Raw genomic sequence first — 23181 nt, forward strand, 5'->3', positions numbered from 1 at the left:
GGTTGTTGTGATGGTAAAATGGAGAAGAGGAGAATGAATTCTGAACTGGACCCTAGAGTGTGAATTAAAAAAACATACAAAGAGGCCATGGACAAATGGACAATGGTGTAGGGTTCCTGCAAACGTGAAGAATGCCCCAGATTTGCAGAAAAATATTATTTTTATTGAGGTTTAAAACACCATTAAATTAATAAAGCAGCGCTCACTGAGAACTCCCAAGACATTCTGAGATCTTGGTGACCATTTCAGGAGGTTGCAACTTGCTAGCCAACCACAATAGTATTATAGTCAGGAAAACTAATGGAACCAAACTGGATGGGGGAGGGAGATTGAAAACTAACTTGTTTTTCAAGAGAAGTTTCCTCTATGCTAAAAGTACTGATTTGGACCCAAAATTTAATCTCCTCCTTAAAATGTTCATTGGGAAAGCCAATTTAAATAGTATAGTTAAATGTGAATGACAACTACTTTTTAGACCTGAAAACTCAATAACCATACAAAAAATGCCAGTTGCATTTCTTGATAACAGGCCACAAATGTGTCAGTATGGGAAGATGAGTGTTAAGACTTATCTCTTGTCCCCAGTCATTTTTGGTTCTTTAAGGAAGAGGCTTTGCAGTTTACAAAGGAAGTATCATTCGATAAAGGTTGGAAAATATTAGTCACAAAATAATGGTCTTGTCTGCCAACCATTTTACTACCAAAACACACACACACACAACTTCAGTCAGTTTAGTTGATCAGTAAAGATATCCTGAGAGACACAGAACAAACATCCTCTTATCAATGGTTCATTGAAGGCAAATGGAACATTTTTTTTTATCCACACCACAAGTAATGTTGGCAAGTAGATTCATGAACGGCAAGTCACAGAGCAGAATTGGCAGAGAGGATCCGATTCCCAACTGCCAAGGGTAAGATCTTGGTTCTTTAAGGGAAAAAAATGAAGAGGAACCATATGATAATGGATATTTTTGCAGACAAGCCCCTCAAGTGCCGTTGCAGCTGCTAAAGAGAAACCAATATCAGATTTCAAACAGAAGCAAATTATTTCATCAGCAATAAAACCCAAAGCCCTGGAGGATATTGTGGTGAGTACAAGACTTGCTTAATCCCAGTATTTTCTCTGTTTCTCCCCACACGGAGAGAGTTTTAAAAGCCACAGGGCTCTCCTGGCCTTTTAAAGACCAGGGGTTGGATCCAAAGGTGCAATTCTATCCCCATGATAGTAGCTGTGTTGATGTTATGGCACTTCTGTCAGAGAAGGGGGGGCGTGTATTTTTGCCAATTCCCCTTTCCCATTGCGGTTCCATTTAAACCTGCAGTTGTTCCTTTTACAGAGGCTGTTTTGACCCCAAGAACAGAAATCCAGAGGGTTCAGTAGGCTGCAGCAGAAGAGGGAAGCCTAACTCAGCTTTGGGGCCAACGCTGACATGATTTTATTTCAGCATAAGTTTGGTGGGCTAGAGCCTGCTTTGTCAGATACATGATTGCCTCCCCATTTTGCTGTGACAGCCTAACATGGCTACCCCTCTGAAATGAAAAGGGATGAGTGTTGCAGATTTCTGAGCGAGCTTCCCAAGCCAGCCCATCCAGCTCTATGAGCATCTTTTCCATAAAGATCTTTGACCCCCGCTTCATATCTGGCAGTCAAGCCAGATCGATCGCCGCTCTGATTGTTGTTTGCCACTCTGAGCTTGTGTGCGGGGAGAGCGGGGTACAAATGCAAAAAAAATAAAAATAAATAAAATATAAATAAATAACAGGTTGATTGACTGGGAACACCTTTGGCAGAGTCAGTTTTAGGGACCTCTGACTTTCCAAGATGTGACATTCTTCCATACCTCATAAATATTTTATGCCTTGTATGGCACAACATTTCTGTGCTGCTGATAATGTGAAGAAACATCATTTGGACCCTGGGAAACAGGTTTCCTTTTCTATTCCTCATTCTTCAGTCCCAAGGAAAGGAACTTCACAAAACTAAAAATAGAGTTATTCTTAATTGTATTGGTTCATCAGCGGAACAAGACTGAAGTGTGGCCAGTCAACAAAACAAGGAAAATTTATTTATGTATAGATGGTTTTTAAAGAACAGAACAGCAGCCTAAGTCTCCCCACATTCAAAGGCGATACCTGGCTGAGGCACTTAAACTTAAGCTAGCTTTGCTTTAGGTCCTGATCTAAATTCCTTTTGATGCTTGTGGTTACAAACAGGCTTTCACAGGTTGGATCCTCTCACACACAGGATTCCAATCTGCCCTTTCCCAAGAGTCAGACTAAATGGCAGCAGGTCTGCTCATCACCAGAGATAGGCTTCATGATGACAGGGTAATATGTTCTCTCCCAGATGTAGAGCTAAACCACTCTGCCACACTAGGAACCAGGGCTATACATGAAACTGCCTGCTCTTTCGCAAACAAAGACCCCCAAACTGTCTGCTCTCTCCATGAGGTAACCCTGAACGGAACTGCTTCGGCATTTCCCTCCAACATTCCATCCAGGGCTGTATTATTCATAAGGCCAACTCGGCTGAAACCTAGGGGCCCCGCAGGGACTAGGGGCCTGTCAATTTTTTTTGCGGAGGCACCCCCCCATATAAATTACAATTAATTGATTAACCTCTATTAATAAGATAATTAACTGCTTCCTTATTGAAGTGAAACAAATTGTCTCTTATATTAAAACAATTATCCATAAATTATATATTTTTAATAAATAATAAAAAATTTATTCACTTAAAAGTATTACAATATTGAACAATTATACCCCCAAAATGCGCTTTCCTGAAGAGTTCTACTTGCGCAATAAAAATATTTTTAAAATGTGACTAGAATTCCTCAGGAGACCCTCAAAATGGATATAGGGCTATGTACTGCGGTCTAGTACCGTAACAGGGTCAGGCTGTCAGCTGTAGTGGAGTGAAAGATTGAAGTGCTGGAGGGGGCCCAAAATACCTGAAAGCCTAGGGGCCTGGCCATGGGTTTATATGGCCCTGATTCCATCCCCCTCTGAAAGGTGACTGGATGCTGGGGTAACACTTCCTATAGACTCAAGGATGTTACAGCTGGGTGGCCTCCTATCCATCACACTTAGTCCTTCATCAGTTAGAATCTGGGAAATATTGAGTTAATGTGCAAATTGTACGCCTGGCACCTCTCATGGAAACTGGGATTAAATCACATCAGTAGAATAAGCCCAACCTGGGTGGAACTCTAAACAGCTATGCAAAAGCAAATTTACTAACTTCATGCAATTCTTATGCATGGGTTTGCATAAATAAAAAAAAATGGACCAAGAGCAGCAGAAGCCAGCTTTCAGGAAGTACAAATATGCTGTTTGTTCAACAAGCCCTCAAGCATGAGATTTGCTTAACACCTTTGTATTTGTTCCATGTAAATCTTTCAAGATCCAGGAGACCTCTCTTTAAACTTGAAGTTTTCATATACCGTGGGAGAGGGGGGAAAATCCTTCTCATTCATATTTTAATCAGAAGCCAACTAGACAGCACATGTCAGTTGAATGCTAATACATTTTCCTCACTTTATGCCATAGATCTCAGTGGTACTGTCAGGGCCAGATTTGGGGTTGGAAGTCCAGAGCCCCAAGACATGGGTTTGGAGGGGGGTTAACATAAGTTGTAGCATCACATTTCCTACCTTTCCTCCAAGGAGTCCAGGATGGTAGACATGGTTCTCCTCTCCCTCATTTTATCCTCACAACAACCACCATATCAAGTGGGCTACTTTGAGACAGTGGACCAATGTCACTAGTAGGGTTGCCAGGCTGTAACCAGTAACCATCAGGAGGAAATAAGAGGCGGGGCCTATCACACCAGCAATGCTCCAGCATACTTAAGTTACTTCCAGTAAAAAACAGAAGTGTCATATGTGTTCCTACCTCATTCCATTTTCTTCTGTCAGTGACCAATGCCCAGCAGGAAACAAAACAGGATACCAGAAGGATATCCCTAGTTACTGGTAAGTTTTATCCAAAGTGGGGATTTCAGCCCAGGTCTCCTAGGTTCTAGGTCTGCTACTCTTACTGCAGTACCACACAGGCTTACAGCAAGGCTAAACACAACTCACAGGAATGATCTACTTTCATGGAATCCAGCAGGCATCCAGAGACATTCTGGATACCTCAACTTCAAGAAGTGCATTCCCAGCCATCTAGAAACCACATTTGTATACTTAGCCGGTATCACAGGCCATTTTCCTCAGGGCACCTGACTTCCTCAGTACATGGTGATCCATTTGCCAATCTGCATAGATCCTCTGCTTATCTATAATGGAGGTGAGGTGAGAAAATTGTACAGGATGATTCACTTGTTGGAAGGCCAAGGGTGAACAGGCCTTTTAACTTACAGGGAAATTTCCGGGTGGGTTACTGCCCTGAAGGTAGGCTAGCCAGGCGATTGCTGGTAAATTCCTGGTGGTTTGCCTCTCTGCCCACCAATACTTCCTCCTACCTATTGCCAGGAAAACCAGCCAGCCCTACCCAGTGAGCCCGGAGCAAGCAGAGCTGAACCCCAGCAACTCTGCCTGATCCTCAGGGGCGATTGGGCCAAATTCCTCACCAGCCATGGCAGTTGGCAGCTGGTGTCAGCCCACCAAATGTCTCTTGTTGTGTTGCTTCCAGTTTGAGAGATGATGCAGTGAGTTAATGACCAGCATCAGTTCTAGTGAGTTTGCAGTGCTGACTCTTAGCACAGCAAGGGCAGTGCAGCTTGACTTGCTCCAGGACCATTGTCCCTTCCCAGTCCCTCGCCTCCAGCCTCCACCCCCCCCCCACAACCTCTCACTTGGCCGTGGGGGGGGCGTGGCACAGGAACAGGGTAGTAGGTGCAATGTATCAGGGCCATGTCAGTAATAATGGTATTCTAAAATATTATATTTACTGAAATGGACAAGACAGGTTTAATACCCGATGCTTGGACAAATGCAATATTGGTGCCTGCCAATATTCAAAAAAGGGGATTGTCAACTCCCAAGTAATTACAGACCCATTAGTCTTCTGTCTATTGCAGGGAAATTTTATCCAGGACACTTAGCGAATAAACTTAGTGTATGGGTGTCAGAGCGGCAAATTCTGGGACCAGAACAAGCTGGATTCTGTCACGGGAAATCTACCTTAGATCACTGTGTAGTGCTTAGCCATCTTGTGAATAAATATAAGAAAGTGAAGGGCTCCAAATTGTTTGTGACCTTTCTAGATCTTAAGGGAGCTTTTGATTCCTTTGGAAGAAGCTTATAAGTGCTGGAATAGATAAGAGATTATTATTTTTTATTTAAAAGTTACATCAAAACACTACTTGTTGGGTTAAATGCTCTTGTGAAGATATAACTCCAAAAATTCAAATAAATATTTGGGTGAAACGAGGTTGTATCTTAGCCACACTATTATTCAACCTCTTTATTAATGATCTGCTCCCTTCTTGGAGGATATAGATTGCCACGGTCCCAGACTTGGGGCAATCCATGTTCCATTGCTTTTATACGCAGATGATGCAGTTTTACTTTCCCTCTCACAAATTGGTATGAAACGACTTTTATCACACTTTTATGATTACTGTGAAATAAACAAATTGACCCTGAACTTTGAGAAATCGAAAATCGTGGATCTTGCAAAAGCGTGCAAACACTTAAAATGGAATATAAGAGGTAATAGGATTGAACATTTCAAAAGTTTTCATTATTTAGGAATCTATTTCAATTACAGAGCCAGCTGGGTTCCTCATAGAAGGGAATTGATGAAATCTGTGAACTGCAATGTACTTGCACTCACTTGCTTCTATTTTTACCAAGGGTAATCAATTTGTGCCCACTGCTATTTAAGTATTCAACTACAAAATTAGTGCAGGATTGTTTTATGGAATACCTGTATGGATTATAGCTTTCAACAAGGAAGTGGAGAGAATACAATCTACATTTCTATGGATTCGGTTTCGTTTTCCCAGCCATGTCGGACGCTCCTCTCCGCAGGTCCGGGAGGAAACGTCTGAGAAGCCTGACCGGGCGGTTGACCTGTGAGGGTTAACCCCCAGGACTCCCAGTGAGGGGGCCAGGGTCCGGAGCGCGGCGGGAAGAACCCCCTGAAAGCAATGCAGGGGGTAAATTGCCTGTTTGCTCCAACGGAGGCCAGCAGACTTGCGCAGCACATCGCGTGCCGCCGGGCCATGGAGAACGGCAATAAGCAGATTTAAGGTGAAAACCTGTAAGTAAGCGAATCCCTTCTGATTTCTAAGTGTATGCGAAGGATTGGTGGGAGTTGAAGCTAAGAAGGCTTGGATTTCTTCCCCTTCACAGAGTTTCGAAACTTAGCTGGCGCCCCCCCCCCCCTAAGATGGCGACGAAAAAGCAGAGCCCTGCGATGAGTAAATCGGTGATGGCGATGTTACAGGGGAAGGGGGAAACCCTGGAAGAGATGGTCAGACGAGCGGTCTTTGAAACTATGCAGCCCTTTGCAGCGAAGTTAAATGAAATGGGGCAAAAGGTTGATTCAGTGGAAAGCGAAGTGAAAACCATTAAAGAAACAGCATCTGGAGCAGAGCAGTCTGCACGTGAAAACGTAGTACTCATGAAAGCAACAAGTAAAGAAGTGAAGCTCTTGGAGAATCAAATAATAGGATTGCAAGTGGACCGTGCCCAAACGGTACTGCGTCTTCAGAATGTAAAAGAGGCACAAAGTGAAAATTTAAAAGATTTGGTGTCGGAACTTTTGGCGTCATTCGCAAAGGCAACTAAAGAAGAGTTAAAAAGTGATATTCTGGAAGTCCGTCAGACATCTTCAAAATATGCAATGAAGCGTCAGCTGCCTCGCGAGATTATTATTGACTTTTCATCTAAGAAGACTCGGGACACCATCTTATATAATTCGTATAATGTGGACTTGGACTATCTGGGCAATAAGGTTAAAATATTGAAGGATGTTCCATTTTTGGCTCGTAAAAGAAGATTTAAATATAAAAGACTTGCGGCTTTCCTGAGGAACTGTGAAGTAAAATATAAATGGTTGTTTCCGGAAGGCATCTGGTTCAGATACAAGGATCAAACCTACAAGATAACATCGGAAGTACAGCTGAGGGACTTTTTGTTTAACCATCAGGAGTTTCAGCAAGAAGAAAGTCCAAAGTCTGAAGGGGAGAGTGGGGGGGAGGAGGGAACGAGCGCAGCTATTGTAGCTGCACAGAGAGAACTGAGACCGAGACGCGGGGGGGGGGAGAAGACCTGATCCTGAATGTAGTCTGTATTTTATAAGATCTACCAATCTGATAGCATATTAGAAAGTTAACTTTAAAGAAAAATTGCAGTATGAAGGGAATACAAGACATGTAGATGTAGTGTGTGTTTTCTGTTTATATGTTGCTCTTCCCTTTTCCCCAGTCCCCTTTTTTCCTTTATATTTTTGTAGTTTTTTGTAGTTTTCTATGTTAGAAATTTAAAAAAAAATCTACATTTCTATGGAAAATATTGGGCCTTCCCATGTGTGTGTCTTATGTGGCCATCTGCCTTGAAACCAATCAAAGACTCCTTGAGCCTAAAGCATGGATTAATACTATTAAATTTTGGTTACACCTACATTTTAAGAATAATAAGGATAGCCTCATATTTCATATGTTGATGGAGTCTCAGTCATCTATGTGGCTAAACCTAATAGAAGGGAAAAGTAACTCAATAGGGATTAATATTGAAGATTTATTTTCCCTCACAGAAAAATCAGCTTATGCACTAATTAGACAAAGACTCCTTGACATCAAGATCCAGAATCTTAGGAGTCTTGCAAAAGGCCGATACTCATCCCTGGGTTTGGGGGGTTTGCCCCATGGGTATAGGGCAGAGTATCTTACCTGTTTAATGGCCCCACATTATCTCAGAGCATTTTTGCTAACTCGGTTTAATGCGTTACCCTCCGCGATACTTTATGGGACAAAACGGCAACTGGTTATGCACTTGTGCTTGGCGGGACATAGAAACCCTGGAACATGTTTTCTTCTACTGCACTTATTATTGTGATATACACCCCACATTTATTGATCCCTTGCTGAGAGAGCAAATAGGGAAACCTGATGAATGTAAAATTATCTTTCTGTTAGCTTCTCAGAACCAAAAGGTGATCAGAACTGTAGCTAAATTTTTGTATTTTGCATCTATGAGGCGAGCTATGTATTTGTAGACTGACCTCTAATTCTGTGGAGTGTTTCTGTCATTAATATGAATATAATGCCAATAAATGTTGCTGCTTTGCTTGCTTGCTTTGCTTGATATTATTATAACACTCCATCTATCCAAATTGGGCAGTTTTCCAACTGGAATGTATAGCTTTCTGATTTCACTTTACGGATATATTTCTCTGTCACATTATTTTAAAAAAACCTGAACATTTCTACAAAACTACTCCAGAGAGTGGGGTGCTTTGTCAAGTCACAGATACCAGCTAATTGCTCCTGTTCACAGGCAGCCCTTCTGCATTTGAACTGAAATAGTGTAAAAAGCTACAGAACAATGGAGGAGGGGCATTGTTTTGTTTTACCAGCATTCATCCCAGGAGAGAAAAAGGTACATTTCAGCTAAAGAGATGAAGGCCATATCTTTGGGAAGAACCTCTTCCCCCCCCCACCCCCCGCTATACACCCACATACTTCCTCTTTTAATGTTACATCTTCCTGTACTTTAACTGTAGTGGGGGAAGTAAAGTAACTATTATGATACAGTATACATCAAGAGCTTTAAAATATTTTGTTTGTTTTCTTCACCTAGGATAATGAGTCCCAGCATCTGTTGGCTTTGTAACTTATTCCGAGATGGCACAAATGGAATCACTTCTAAGTAAGTACAAAGCAATCTTAAATCCACATGATTTATAGAACAGAAGGTGAAGAACAAGATCAAGAACTTGGTGTTGTTAAAATGAATCTTCTCAAGTTCACACAATTCTTCAAGGTTCCCCAAAGGCTACCTAGGGCAGATCTATATTGCAGGCATAAATCCGTTTTATTCAGAGCCAGTGTGGTACTGCGATCAGGGTGTCAGATTAGGATCTGACTGACCCAGGTTCAAATTCTTACTGTGCCATGGAAGCTTGCTGGGCTTAGTCTGACAGTTTTTGCACGGAGCATGCACCACTACACAGTACCAGAACTTCTTTCCACAGTAGCAGCACCTTTTTCAGCTGGCAAGACTGGGCCTCCAAGGCAGCAAACATCACAACTACCAGTACCTCCCTTTTTAAGGAAAAAAACCAAAAAACACTGCAGCTTAGCTTCTTAATAACATCCATTTCCCCCCTCCCTTACAAACAGTATCATTTGCCAGTTGTTGCTCTTCTGTGTTCTTTTCCAGGGGTCTGTAAAAACATGGGGGAAACGCTGGGAAAAAACCTGGGAGAGCAACAAATATCAAATGATATTGGGGGGGGGGGGTGATACAATTAAGAAACCAAGCTGGACTAAAAACTCAATGCTTTACAAGCTGCCTTTAGGAAAACATCCAGATGCTATGGAACCTCTGTGCAAGCGTCTCCTGCTTGCTCAGAACTCTGTGCATTGCAAGGCATTCCAGGGAATATTCTAGGGTGTACAGCCAGTTCATACAAGTCGTCAGGTCTGTGCAGCCCCTGAAAGTGTGCCCTAAAATACAGCCAATGTGCTCTTGTGGGAGTGCATTGAAAGAAAAGATTAACTGCAGTGGACAAGCTGATTTTCAGAGAAATGTGTCCACTGTTATTAATTTTCTCATGGAGGAAACTCTGATCAGATTCCAAGGAACTGAATTTTCCTTATCAAACACAAAGGCTGTGGCAAGTTCTGACTAAACTCCCATTGAAACCAATGGAACAAATAAATCAGGGTTAACTTGGATACTCCCTTAGAGTATTACTCTCATTTACAACTACCTAGTTATCTTCTGGTTACAGCTTTTGCAAAGAACTTTATCAAAAGAAACTCCCACAAAACAGAATCAAAAGGAAAAATTCTGTCATTTGGAAAAGAGTAGTACTCTCTTGTCAACGTACTTCATAGAGCTTATGGATTCAGCATGTGCCTGATTTCCTTTTGTGCTTTAAAGATGTATTTTATACCATCAATTAACTGTTGTCAGCAAATATGTATGATTCCTCTGAGGGTATGCTCTCTTCCACACAAGCAAATTACAGACAGCGCACATACAGGAGGTTTTCAAGGAGCAATACTCCTCCACTTGAAGCCAGCTGGGCGACTTTGGGTCAGTCAAAGCTTCTCGGAGCTCTCTCAGCCCCACCTACCTCACAGGGTAATTGTCACGTGAATAATAATAACTAGGAGTGTGCGATACAGGTTTCTGATTCAGGTAAAGTACCCGAATCGGACCTGATTTGCAATGATTTGGCATGATGGGCCGGATTCAGAAACCCCAAAACAAAGCTTCCTGAAGTGATTTGTATTGCTTCAGGAAACTTTGGATTAAGGGGTTTAAATGCCCCTTTCTGTGCCGCTTTGCAGCGGCATGGAAAGGGGCATTTAACCCCTGCGATCAGCTGCTTGGCTGGAGAAATCCCCACCAAGCAGCTGATCCAGATGGTGGTGGTTTAAATGCCTCTTTCCATGCTGCTGCGAAGCAGCACACAAATGGGCATTTAAACCCATGGATCAGCTGTTTGGCGGGGAGATCCCCGCCAAGCAGCTGATCCAGCCGGTGGGGGTTTTATGCCTCTTTCCATGCCACTACAAAGCAGCACAGAAAGAGCATTTAAATCCATGGATCAGCTGTTTGACGGGGAGATCCCCACCAAGCAACTGATCTGGGCCTTCCTCACCACCCAGCTGGCTGCTTCAGTGGAGGAGGAGGCAGCACAGGCGGTGGAGGAGTTGGCTCCGGGCTTCCCCGCTGCCTAGCTGGCCGCTGTGGTGGAGGAGGAGGTGGTGCAGGTGGTGGAGGAGCCAGCTCCGGCCTTTCCCACTGCCCAGCTGGTCTTCTTCCTGGTTCCACAGCCAGGTAAATGGAGTGGGGTGGGGTGGAGTGGGGTGAGGTGAGGTGGGGGTGCAGAGGACAGGGGACTAATTGGGGGGCTGGGTTGGGGGAGGCTTGGAGACAAGCAGCTTCCCGACTCACTTCAGTACGCTCCGAATCTTTACGGGGCATACCAAATCAATTGGCTTTTGGGTTCTTACAGATCATTTCCCCACTTTTAGTAAACCTAAAGCGGGAAAACTGAATTTTTGCCCCGTGCACACCCCTAATAACAACACACTTTGTAAACCACTCTGAGTGGGTGTTAAATTGTCCTGAAGGGCAGTATATAAATCGAATGTTTATATTATATTATATTATATTATATTATATTATATTATATTATATTATATTATATTATATTATATTATATTATATTATATTATATTATATTATATTACTTTCTGGGTATTTTACAAAACAAAACTCTGTATTGCTCCTTCTGGACTAAAGTCATATGCAGGGAGGAAAGCCTTTATTCTCAGCTAGGGCTGACAGACCCATCCGTGTTCCTCTTCCAAACTTCCAGGGTAAAGTCAGAAATATGAAATGATCTTAGGACATCAACTTGTAGAACATTTGTATATATAAAAGCTTAGGAGCTTTCTGTGTAGCAGAAAGAGAACACAGTCCTACATTATTAATGTATATGTTTGTTATAATGTCATGTAAACATACGCCCCATGTTTGTGCCTTTTAATTAGTTTGTCTGCATAAACAGAAATTAAGAATAAAGGAAATAAACTGAACAATGGATAAAACGCAATAGCTACTCTTGGGGGCAGGGATTAAAATAATTCAGTGCTGTATAGCAATTAGGTACCAAAAGTGCCAGTTCTAATTTACTTGCATAATATGCTTCTCTCTAGTGTGAGTTTTTTAAATAAATGTGTAAGATTTTTTTTAACAATCAGTGCTTGAATATGTTTGTGGCTTTGAAAGGGGTCCTAACAGATTAGCTGTCTGAGGTCCCTGAAAAACTTTGGAGTATACCGGGATGGGGGTGAGGGAACAATATTCCAGGGGACTAAGTTACTGGGGAAGCCATGTGATTTGCTTTAATCTGATGTTGTAAACCACCTTATATTGTAAGCTGCCCTGAGTTCCTGCAAGGTAGAAAGGAGGCTAATCAATGTTTTGGATGGATGGATGGATGGACGGACGGACGGACGGACGGGTGGGTGGGTGCGTGAGTGAGTGAGTGAATGTTTGTGCTGGGCCTCCATCAGCTCCAGTGGGGATCATGGTCTAGGGGCACAAGATAGCTCTCAGCAGCACTAGTATACACTAAAACTGAAAAGAAACTACCTATTTACCTTATTTGGGGTTCATATTCATATCAGAAAGCACTGCATATTTCAGGTAGTTTTTGACATTCATTGCAAACTTTAATGTCATCATGGTATCATTTACTCTTGCTGGGAATTTTTTTCTGTTGCAACTGTTAGATATAGCTTGAGAGTTAAATCTGTGGCAACATCTGTTTTTAGGCATTGTTATATAGCATATGCTAAAGCTAAAGATAAATCTGGATTCATCAGGGCAAGTCTTGGTTTGATCTCCAAGCTGGGTATCTGTGAGAAACAGAACAAACCGCACTGTATGGATCTCACACATACATTTAAAGCATATGGGCCATGATCCAGAGGGCCATGAGAAGAAGAAAAAATAATGCTCCTATAGTTTCAATATGACTGTGTAAGTGATATGCACAGTTAGTCTAAAAGACTTGTGCGTGTCTGATGTCCTATATCTCAGCAATCCCCAGCACGGTGCCTGTTGGCACAATGGTGCCTGCTAATATGTTTTCTGATAGCCACTTCCGACTTCCCCAAAGCAAAGAACCAATTCTAGCTTTCTTTCTTCTCCTTGGTGAAGGAAATGGTTCAGAAGAGCCCAGGAGGCATAAATTCAGAAACAGCTGCCTCCATCATAGGAGTAGCTTGGGTTGAAACCTTCCATCATTTTGTGATTGGCCCCAATCCCCATGGTAGCCATTTTGTAGTTGGTTGCATATCCCCATTTTGTGGTTGGCTGCATATCCCCAAAATTCCTCTCAACATTTCCCTCAAAAATTGAGGCATGCCTCTCTGTAAATCAAATCAGATTTATTACAGTCCTAGACCAACAAGGATATTACAAGAATAAAAATAGAACATACAGTTTAAAAGGTACATAAGTATAGTGATAAATTACATTGCCTTACGTTACATTAAAAAGTTTAAAATTTAGAATTTAGTATATCATAAAATCAGATATCATAAAACCATATACAAGACTATCCTTAATTAGTAATGAACAATCTCCTGTTCTTCATTGCCATCCAGCCAAATTTGGCAACCTTAGATGTTATATCCTCCTGGGATCTATCTGAGAGCATTTTTGAAAGGAGAAAAGCTCATTGTCTTCCCGGATGGGCAGAAAGTATAGGCCTTATGTAATCTTCTTGTAGTTGTGTGTATATCTTATAGTCAAAGATGACATGTTCTAGTGATTCTATTTCCCATCACCACAGGGACACAAACGTTCTTCTAGTGGCATTGTTTTGCATCTACCTTCACGTACAGCAGAGGGCAAAATGTCCCATCGCATAAACGTGAAGGCTCTCCTATGTTCATGATTATAAAGATAAGGCATAGGGGTTAGACTAATCATGGGGTCAGGGTCAAATAGAAACATTTTGGTTCTGTTTAAGTCGTGTTGCCTCTCGGCCTCTATTATTCTCTGCTTAATAGAGGCATGCCCCTCAAAATTCCAGATGCATTCACAGACTTGGTAAGATGCACTTTGCTTTACTTCATATGAGAGCTGCTTGCATTAGGAACGTACCTGCTCCAGATACAGAAGTCTATGTCTGTTCTATGTTACCCTTTATTTATTTATTCAATATATTTTTATCTCACTCCTTCTTCAAGGAGTTCAGGGTGGCGTACATCATTTTCCCTTCCTCCATTTTAATACCACAACCCTATGAAGTAGGTTAGACTGAGAGAGAGATTGACTGGCCCAAAGTCACCCAGAAAATTTTATTTATTTTTATTTACTTAGTTTATCTCCTGCCTTCATCCCCAATGGGGACCCAAAACTTGCCTCTCCTCCATTTTGTCCTGATAACCAACATATGAAGTAGACGAGGCTGAGAATCTGGGACTGGCCCAACAAGCTTCCATGACAGGCTGGGGATCTGAAACTGGGTGTCCCAGATCCTAGTCCTGTACACCACACTAGCTGCCCTTTCTCCCCAGAGGGAACCCAAAGCAACTTACATCATTCTCCTCTCCTCCATTTTATCCTCATGGCAATGCCATGAGATAGGAGTGGGTACAAATGGCCCAAGGTCACCCAGCTAGCTTCCAAGGTAGAGGGGAAACTTGAACCTGGGTCTCTCAGCTCCTAGAGATCCTAGTCCAATACCCTAATGAGTATACCACTATGCCACAAGAATATTTAAGATACATTGCATCAAATACTGTACCAAAGTAAAGTCATTAGAATCCAGGTGACCAAACTACACTAGAGCAATGTGACACAGCATGGAGCTGCCGGAGTTCCAAAGGTGTTACAAAAGCACCTGCAGAAAAGTACAGGCTGAAGGTTTCAAACGATAACAACCTGGAATGCTTCCGTCAGCAAGTTAATCTTCTTATTTGCTAACAAAAAGAATAGAGTCCAGACTCCAGGCCTAGGGGCTTTAGTAGAATAAGCTACCAATGCTCCAAGGCAATAATGGGGATGTTTAGAAAGAGACTAGACGTTAAAATCCTACAAACAGCTGTTGGGCCAGGCAGGTTTCTAAAGCTTTTATTTGGGCTTGGCCTCCCAAGGACAATTTTGTTTTTAATCAAGAATGGATTATAATACTGAACTGAATAATAATTAAAGGGCTTTGGTGAGCATTTGGTAACTGATATGAAGCCAAGAATGAATGAAGAAAACCACTCTTTAGCTTTCACTATGGAGTCTGATACAAGGTCATCCATAATGGCTAATCCCTTGCACTTCTTTTAATGTGAAACGTCTAGTCATTTCACTTCCCTTTCTTTGCCTAGTCATTTCATTTCCCATTCCTTAACCAATGAGTTGCTCAGATCGGCCTTTGTTTGCATTATTTAGTTTCCTTTGAGAAAGTAATATAGAAAATAAAACAGGGACCTCTTTCTTAGGGATCCTTGTTAACCTAAAAATTCACTGTGCTGATTTTACTCCTCCTTAATTCTGATTTATAACTAGGAAACTTTCTCATATTCCAAAATTGGAGCATGGATAGTCTGCCACAGTATTCAGGTCTTTCCTGTGCAACTTAAACGAAACATATGCATTGTGATAACATGCTGCAAAGAAAAAATTGTGCAGTGATAATTAATACATATGACTGCATCAAGATTATTTTGTGTGCAGTATTTTACCGATGTACAAATGCCCTCTGACTAGGGGTGGGCATGGATCATGAAAAAAACGAACTGTGCAGTTCGTGGTTTGTGCGTTTTCACGAACCACGGACCACAAACTTCCCCGAACTGGGGCAAGTTCGCAAACTGGTTCGTGGTTCATAGTTCATGGGGTTTAAATGCCCCTTTCCGTGCCACTTAGCAGCAGCACAGAAAGGAGCATTTAAACCCATGGATCAGCTGCTTGTCGGGGAGATCCCTGACAAGCAACTGGTCATTTAAACAGCAGGGCTTGGCTGGCAGGCCATGAGTTCCCGACCTGCCAGCCAAGCCCCACCTGCAGTTTAAATGGCCATTTCCCCACCACTCTGAGCGGTGGGGAAATGGCCATTTAAACTGCAGGTGGGGCTTGACCCCATTGGGCCAGTTCGTGGTTATTTTTGGTTCATTTTCCGTTTTGTGCCCATCTCTGCGTCCGATATACTGGTAAAACTCTACACAAAATGCATCTTAATAGAACCATACATGCATCGAGACTGATAACACACTGCAAAAAAGCATATCAGTAATACAGAGGGGGCAATGCAAATCATCCAGCGTATAGCATTCTGAAATTTAAAAAATAGAATACTGGAGGATTCTTAATACAGTAGTTCTGTTTAAAGAAGAAGAGTAGATCATTCTGAAGTCCAAAATATCAAAAGAAATTCAGGTGAGCAGAATACTGAAAGCATCCCTATTTTTGCTTTAGTTTGTGAAGTGCCTGTACAGTGTTGGTAACATAAAACAGGGTGGTTTTTTTAAAAAAATAATTGGTGTGGTCATTTTTATACTTCCCATATAGTCAGAACCACAGATCTTCAGCGTCATTCAACTGAGATTTAGTAATATGAGTTGTGAAGGGGAAAAGAATTACCTGCCATTCTAAATTCATAATTATTTCTCTTATTTCTCAAAGAATGTGTCTGGAAGAAGTGCTACAGTGGTCTCAGTCTTTTGAAAAGCTGATGGCTACTAAACGTAAGTAGTCACATGAATAGTGACTAGAGCACTAAAAGTGTTTTAAAAGGTGTAGAAACTGAGGCAGGGAAATAAGTGGGTTAACACTGAAGGCTAGTTATTCAAGAGCAAATGTGACTCTCTGTGAGCCACAGAGTGAGTATCATTGCCATAAGAGGACTGTGAGAGGCTCCAGCAGGAGCCCTCCAAACCTAGTGGATGGGAAACAAAATGGTAAATGAAAATCAGTGTAAATGCAAAACAATGTATATGCTGGTAGAGTCTGAGATGGTAATGACAAACCAAGAAAAGGACCTTGGGATTGTGGTGGATAGTTCACTGCAAGTGTCAACTCAGTGTGCAGTGGTGATTTTTAACAGACCACATTAGGCATTGTCAGGAAAGGAATTGAAAATAAAACTGCCAGTGTACTGCATGACCCTGTAAAAGCAGTAATGCTGTATACAGTTTTGATCACTGCCCTCAGAAAGGATATCGAAGACTAAAGGGCAGGAAAAAGGCAACCAAACTGATTGTGGGGCAAGGCTAAAGCATCTAGGGATCTTTAGTTTAGAGAAAAAAGCAACTGAGGGGGTGACATGATAAAGGTGTGTGAAATTATGTATGGTGTGAGAAAAGAGGAAAGAGAGAAACTATTCTCCCTCTCCCATAATACTAGAACTGGGGTCAATCAATAAAACTGATATGGCAAAGGGCATTAGCTGAGATGGATTTAAAAAGGGTACTGGTCAGATTTATAGTAGAGAGGTCTATCGTTGGCTATTAGATAGCTAAAATGGGGCCTCTGGATCCCCAAAATATCTCAGATCATCAGACAGTTGGGGAACAGTCAGCTGGTGAAGATGGCTGCCAGCATCTGAATGCCCACTGTTGGAAATAGGATGCTGTGCTAGATGAACCATTGGTTGAACCATTTCTCATCTAGTTCAACCATTGGTTGAATTAAATGAATCATACATATCCTGATGCTGCTACCAAAACCAGAAACCCCATGCTGAATCATAGAATCATAGAGCTGGAAGGGGCCTTACAGACCATTCAGTCCAACTCCCTGCCCAATGCAGGAACAGCCTAAAGTATCCCCGACCAATCCAGCTGCTCCTTAAAGAGTGGCAATGAGGGAGAACCCATTACATCCCTAGGCAGCTGATTCCATTGCTGAATTACTCTTAATGTGAAGAAGTTTTTTCCTAATGTTCAGCTGGTATCTTCCCTCCTGTAATTTAAACCTATTGTTTCGAATCCTGTCCTCTCTTGCCAATAGGAACAGCTCCCTCCCCTAAATACTTAGAGAGCAATTATGTGTCCCCTCCACCTCCTCTTCTCCAAACTGAACATTCCCAAGTCTCTCAGTCTTTCCTTGTAGGGCCTTGTCTGCAGGCCCCTGATCATCCTGGTTGCTCTATTCTATACCCATTCCAATTTGTCCACCTCCTTTTTGAAATGAGACCTCCAGAACTGCACACAATACTCCAGGTGGGGCCTGACTAATGTGGTATCTAGTAAGATAATGGCATCCTGTGATTTGGATGATATGCCTTTGTTGATACACCCAAAATTGTCTTTTTTGCTGCTGCATCACACTGACTGCTCATATTTAGTTCCCCATCTACCCATATCCCAAGATCTTATTCACACATAGTGCTACCTAGGGGTGTGCAAAGGCACACCGTTTCGGTATTCTTGTTTCGGTTATTATCGAAACAAGAAACCGTTTCGGTAATCACTAATACTGAAACAGCAAGCCGTTTTGGTATTCGCGATTCGGTAATTGTTTCGGTATTTTGGCTTGTTTCGGTAATGCATTTCAATGGGAAAAAGCCTCACCAGGCTTCCGTGAAGCCTGGGGGAGGCATTTTCCCACCGAATCAAGCCAATCTTGGTTGGGACCTTCCTCTAACTCCCCTCTAACAACCCCCCAATCCACTGGGGGTGGATTTGGGTCTGTGAGGGGCTAATGTGGGAGTTTGGGTCTGTGTGTGGCAGCTAGGGGGAATTGGGTATGTGTGGGGCTGTAGAGGGTGGACTTTGGGGCTGAGAGCACCTACTTTGGGAGGCCATGAAATGGCCCCCCCAAGTGGGAGCTGGCTGAGCCTCGGTGGGGGGTGGGCGGAAAGGTGGGAGAAGGGCCCCTGAGGGTTGGGGGCATTTTGCATGCAAAATGCCACCCCTGGCAAGACAAGCCTCTGTTATTTCCCAGCTGGAAATAGTGGAGAAAGGGAGGGGGGAGAGTACCTACTTTGGGAGGCCCCCCAAGTGGGAGCAGGCTGAGCCTTGGTGGGGGGTAGGAGGAAAGGTGGGAGAAGGGCCCCTGAGGGTTGTGGGCATTTTGCATGCAAAATGCCACCCCTGGCAAGACAAGCCTGCCTCTTCATTTTTTCCCCATAGGAAATAAAGAAGATCAGCAGCAGCAAGCACAAAAGAAGAGATTAGCAGCAGCAAGCAAAAACCTTTCCCTTTTTAGGCGAGGATAGGGGGACCTGTCCAATCTGTCTGAAACATGGGGAGTTGTTATAGATGAGTTAGAGGAAGGTCCCCACCACGATTGGCTTGATTCGGTGGGAAAATGCCTCCCCCAGGCTTCAGGGAAGCCTGGGGGACGCTTTTTCACAATGAAATGCATTATCGAAACAAGCAGAAATACCGAAACGATTACCAAAACATACCGAAATGTTTCGGTAATCGCTGTTTCGGTATTACTGAAACGTTTCGGTAATCATGAAACATTTTGGTAATACCGAAACAAACCGAAACAGGTATGTTTCGGGATTTTTTCCGGTAATTTGATTACCGAATTACACACCCCTAGTGCTACCCAAAAGTATATCCCTCATCCAGCACACATGCTTTGCATTTTTGTTACCCAGGTGAAGAACCCAGCACTTATCTATGTTAAATGGCATCTTATTCAAATCTGCCCATTTTCCCAGTGTGTTCAGATCTCGTTGAGTTCTATCCCTGTCTTCAAGGCTGTTCACTACTCCTCCATTTGGTGTCATCTGCAAATTGAATAAATAATCATTTCACACCTTCATCCAAATCATTTATGAAAATTTTGAAAAGCACTGGGCCCAGAACCAAGCCCTGCGGCACTCCACTGGACACTTCCCTTCAATCAGACGTGATGCCATTGACAACTACTCTTTCGGTGTGGTTATCCAGCCAGTTTCCATATCCATCTAACCATTCTAGAGTCCAGTCCACAGTCCACCAGTTTACCCATCAGAACATCATGTGGCACCTTGTCAAAAGCTTTACTGAAATCCAGATATACTACATTGACAGCATTCCTGCAATCCAGTAAGCCTGTCATTTGGTCATAGAAGGAGATGAGGATGGTCTGACAGGACCTGTTGGGGACAAATCTGTGCTGCCTTCCCCTGATTCCATCTCCTCTTCCTGTGTCATTAAGGAAACGTGAGGTCCTGCTGTACATTATGTTACCATATGTGGTCCCGTTCACATGCATCCTTAGATAAATACCTGGGTTTGGGACTCTTACCCAGAACCACAACCAATTTGAGGAAATAAAGCTTAATGTCAGGGGGAAACCACTTCCCTTGTCCACAGCCTAGCTAGCTTGGAAAATTGACACACTTGCCAATTAGGGGGAGAAAAACATGTGATTTAGGGATCTTTTACCCGAATACTGAACCAGCGAGCTCAAAGTGCCTCTAATAGGCTACCAGTAACCACAAAATGGCCAGATCTTTTCCAAAGTAAGGTTTAGAATTTATTGAGGGAAATATTGGGGTACAGAGATTGAAAAGGTATTCAAGCATAAGAACAGTGCAATTGTTGTGTTCAGATGGACATGTACAGCCAATTTGGTGTAGTGGTTAAGAACGCGGGACTCTAATCTGGAGAACTGGGTTTGATTCCCCACTCCTCCGCTTGAAGCCAGCTGGGTGACAGTCACAGCTTCTAGGAGCTCTCTCAGCTCCACCCACCTCACGGGGTGATTATTGTTGTAGGGATAATAATGACATACTTTGTAAACCACTCTGAATGGGTGTTAAGTCATCCTGAAGGACGGTATATAAATTGAATGTTGTTGTTATTGTTATTATTATTACTATATGGAAAATTATATGAAATGAGAGAAAGTAAAAGAAATTCAAGCCTCTGGCTGAGTGGGAATTTGGCACCGGGGAATGGCTGCAAGGAGAAGTGAGGGGAGGGGTTAAAGAAGGGGAAAGGAGAGTTTTTAGAGGAAAGGAGTGAAGAGAGGAGGAGTTTACATATCCTCAGCCTGCAGAGCTGGGCAGAGTACATTGTCAGGTTTACCGTTTGATGGTCCAGAGACTGAGAGTAGAGGATCTCAGGCAGAGCTTCTCAAAGTCCCAAGGAAAAGGTTGGCTGGTTCTGAATGAGAAGGGTGGAGGGCGCAACCTCTGAGCCAGCAGAAAGGGTTAGACTGCTTGCCTTTGGATGGCAGAACAGCAATAGTTATAGGAACACACACAAAAGAATATCAAAGAAATAATTTTAATGTCCAGGAATTCAGGGTGAGTCCAGGATGGCAGAAGAAGGAGAACTTCATAAGGGGTTGTTCATATTCATTTCCACAACGTCTGGCTAGGACCCCATCTAGGGACATTTTCATTCATAACATTACCGTGTTGCTAAATCAACAATTGACTCCTACACAATTTTCAGATGGGCGCATAATCTACAAATCCTACCTGAAGACAGAATACAGCGACGAAAACATGGAATTCTGGCTTGCTTGTGAGAACTTCAGAAAGATAGCTTCACAAAAGAAAAGGATTTCAGTGGCACAGAAACTTTTTCAGGACTACATCCAGCCTCAGGCTCCAAGAGAGGTAAATTAAAACTCTGGAGAGAAATATGGAAGGACGCTATTACTTTCGGAGAGAAAGATGTGGATACTATCCATTAAAACTAAAACAGTAGGCTGCAACATATAAAAACAATGCTCAAAAACTTTATAGTATGTCCAAACAAGAGATGGAGGCCAGTGTTTAAGAAGATTAATATGGGAATGAGACTGATTAAGCAATCATGTTTTGTCGCTGTAGTGATGTTGTTGATTCATATTTTGTTTTGGGGGGTTGGACTGAATGTGGATAGTAGCGGGGCTAGGAGTGTGATCAAGGATAAGATGATGATTGAGTGGAATAGTCGATTTTGCATGTAGTAGTAGAAGTTTAATTGTATATGGCCAAAGACCGTCACAATACAGAGTTAAGAACAGTAAAAGTAGAAATTTATCATGCAGACATAAAATACAGTTATTAAAATGGCAAAATAAAATACAATTAAAATAGAACTTAAGTAGATCCAATTGTTCAGACCAGTATTAAAATACAGTACGATTATAAGCATCTGAGATGAGACCAGATAGTTATGAAGAAAATTAATTTTCTGAAGAAACAATCTTGACCTTAATCTTTTTTGCAGCTTAGGCAAACAAGGATACTCTGCTAGTGACAAATGAATCAGTATCAGATAACAAAAAAACCAATTTGTCAATATCAGAGGTAAAGTTGCGCCCACTAACAAATTTGCAAAAAATTTAGCTCTAGCCTCTGCATACATAGGACAAAATAAAATGTAATGTAGGAGATCCTCAGGAACTGAGGCACCACATATACAGAGACGAAGAGCCATTGGGGTTTGAAGATATCTTCCAGGTTTTGCATGTACTTTCACTTGGAGTTGCACCAAGTAGGGCTAATGCCTAAAATTAGAGGAAGTCTAGTATCCTTTGCAAGTTAAGGAGTCCGAGGAGTTTAACTTCAGGTAGTAGAGTTAGCAGTTCTAGTTAGGCAGTGTTTATGCATCTCCTGCCTGCTCAGAATGCTTCTGTAAGAACATAAGAAGAGTCCTGCTGGATCAGACCAGTGGTCCATCTAGTCCAGCATCCTGTTGCACACAGTAGGCAACCAGTTACTCTGGAGGGGCAATGAGAGGGCATAGAGGCCTTCCCTTGATGTTGCTGCCTGGTATTGGTATTCCAAGGTTTACTGCCTCTGAATGTGGAGGTTTCCTTTAATCACCATGGCTAGCCGCCACTGATAGATCTATCCTTTACAATTCTGTCTAATACTCTGTTAAAGCTGTTTATGCCTGTTGCCATCACTACATCCTCTGGCAGTGAATTCCAAATCTTATTCATTCATGTAAAGAAATATTTCCATTTGTCTGTCCTGAATCTACTGCCCATAAGATTCATTGGATGCTCTTGAGAGGGAGAAGGAGAAAAAGTTCTTTCTGTCTACTCTCTTCCTCATGCATAATTGTATGTCCCCTCTTAGTCATCTCTTTTCTGAACTGAAAAGTCCCAGACTCTTCAGCTTTTACTCATAGGAAGAGTGCTCCAACCCTCTAATCATCTTGGTTGCCATCTTCTGTACTTTTTCCAGTTCTGCAATGTCCCTTTTGAGACACAGTGACCAGAACTGCACACAATTTCCAAATGAGGCCACATTATTGATCTATATAGGGGCCTTATCATATTGGCTGTTTTATTTTCAATTGCATATTCTGCAAACTTGGCCACTATACTGCTCACCCCTGGTTCCAGATCATTTCAGAACAATTTAAAAGTGCCAGCCCAAATACAAATTCTTGTAGGAATCCACTGCTTAAAATCCTCTTATCCCATGACTGGTAAGATTACTCAGTCAGGAGTCTTTGGTGAAGTATGTTGTCAAAAAACTTTTGAAAGCCCAAGTATATAATGTCTAGCAGGTCCTCATTATCTATATGTTCATAGATCCAGAGGAGTTAGCCATGTTAGTCTGTAGTAGCAAAATCGA

At 42.3% G+C, this 23181-nt stretch overlaps 1 protein-coding gene across 1 annotated transcript in view; it reads left to right on the forward strand.

The window, feature by feature from the left end:
- The first annotated feature begins 770 nt into the window (after positions 1 to 770).
- Positions 771 to 23181, forward strand: part of RGS13 (regulator of G protein signaling 13) — a 28650-nt gene continuing 6239 nt past the window's right edge. The window contains exons 1-4 of the mRNA XM_054981218.1: positions 771 to 1091; positions 8760 to 8828; positions 16335 to 16396; positions 21056 to 21222. Coding sequence (XP_054837193.1) covers positions 8764 to 8828; positions 16335 to 16396; positions 21056 to 21222 — 294 coding nt within the window. The 5' untranslated portion in view covers positions 771 to 1091; positions 8760 to 8763. The remainder of the gene's footprint in view (positions 1092 to 8759; positions 8829 to 16334; positions 16397 to 21055; positions 21223 to 23181) is intronic.

The sequence above is a fragment of the Eublepharis macularius genome, chromosome 5 (assembly GCF_028583425.1).
Source record: "Eublepharis macularius isolate TG4126 chromosome 5, MPM_Emac_v1.0, whole genome shotgun sequence".
Taxonomy (NCBI): Eukaryota; Metazoa; Chordata; class Lepidosauria; order Squamata; family Eublepharidae; genus Eublepharis; species Eublepharis macularius.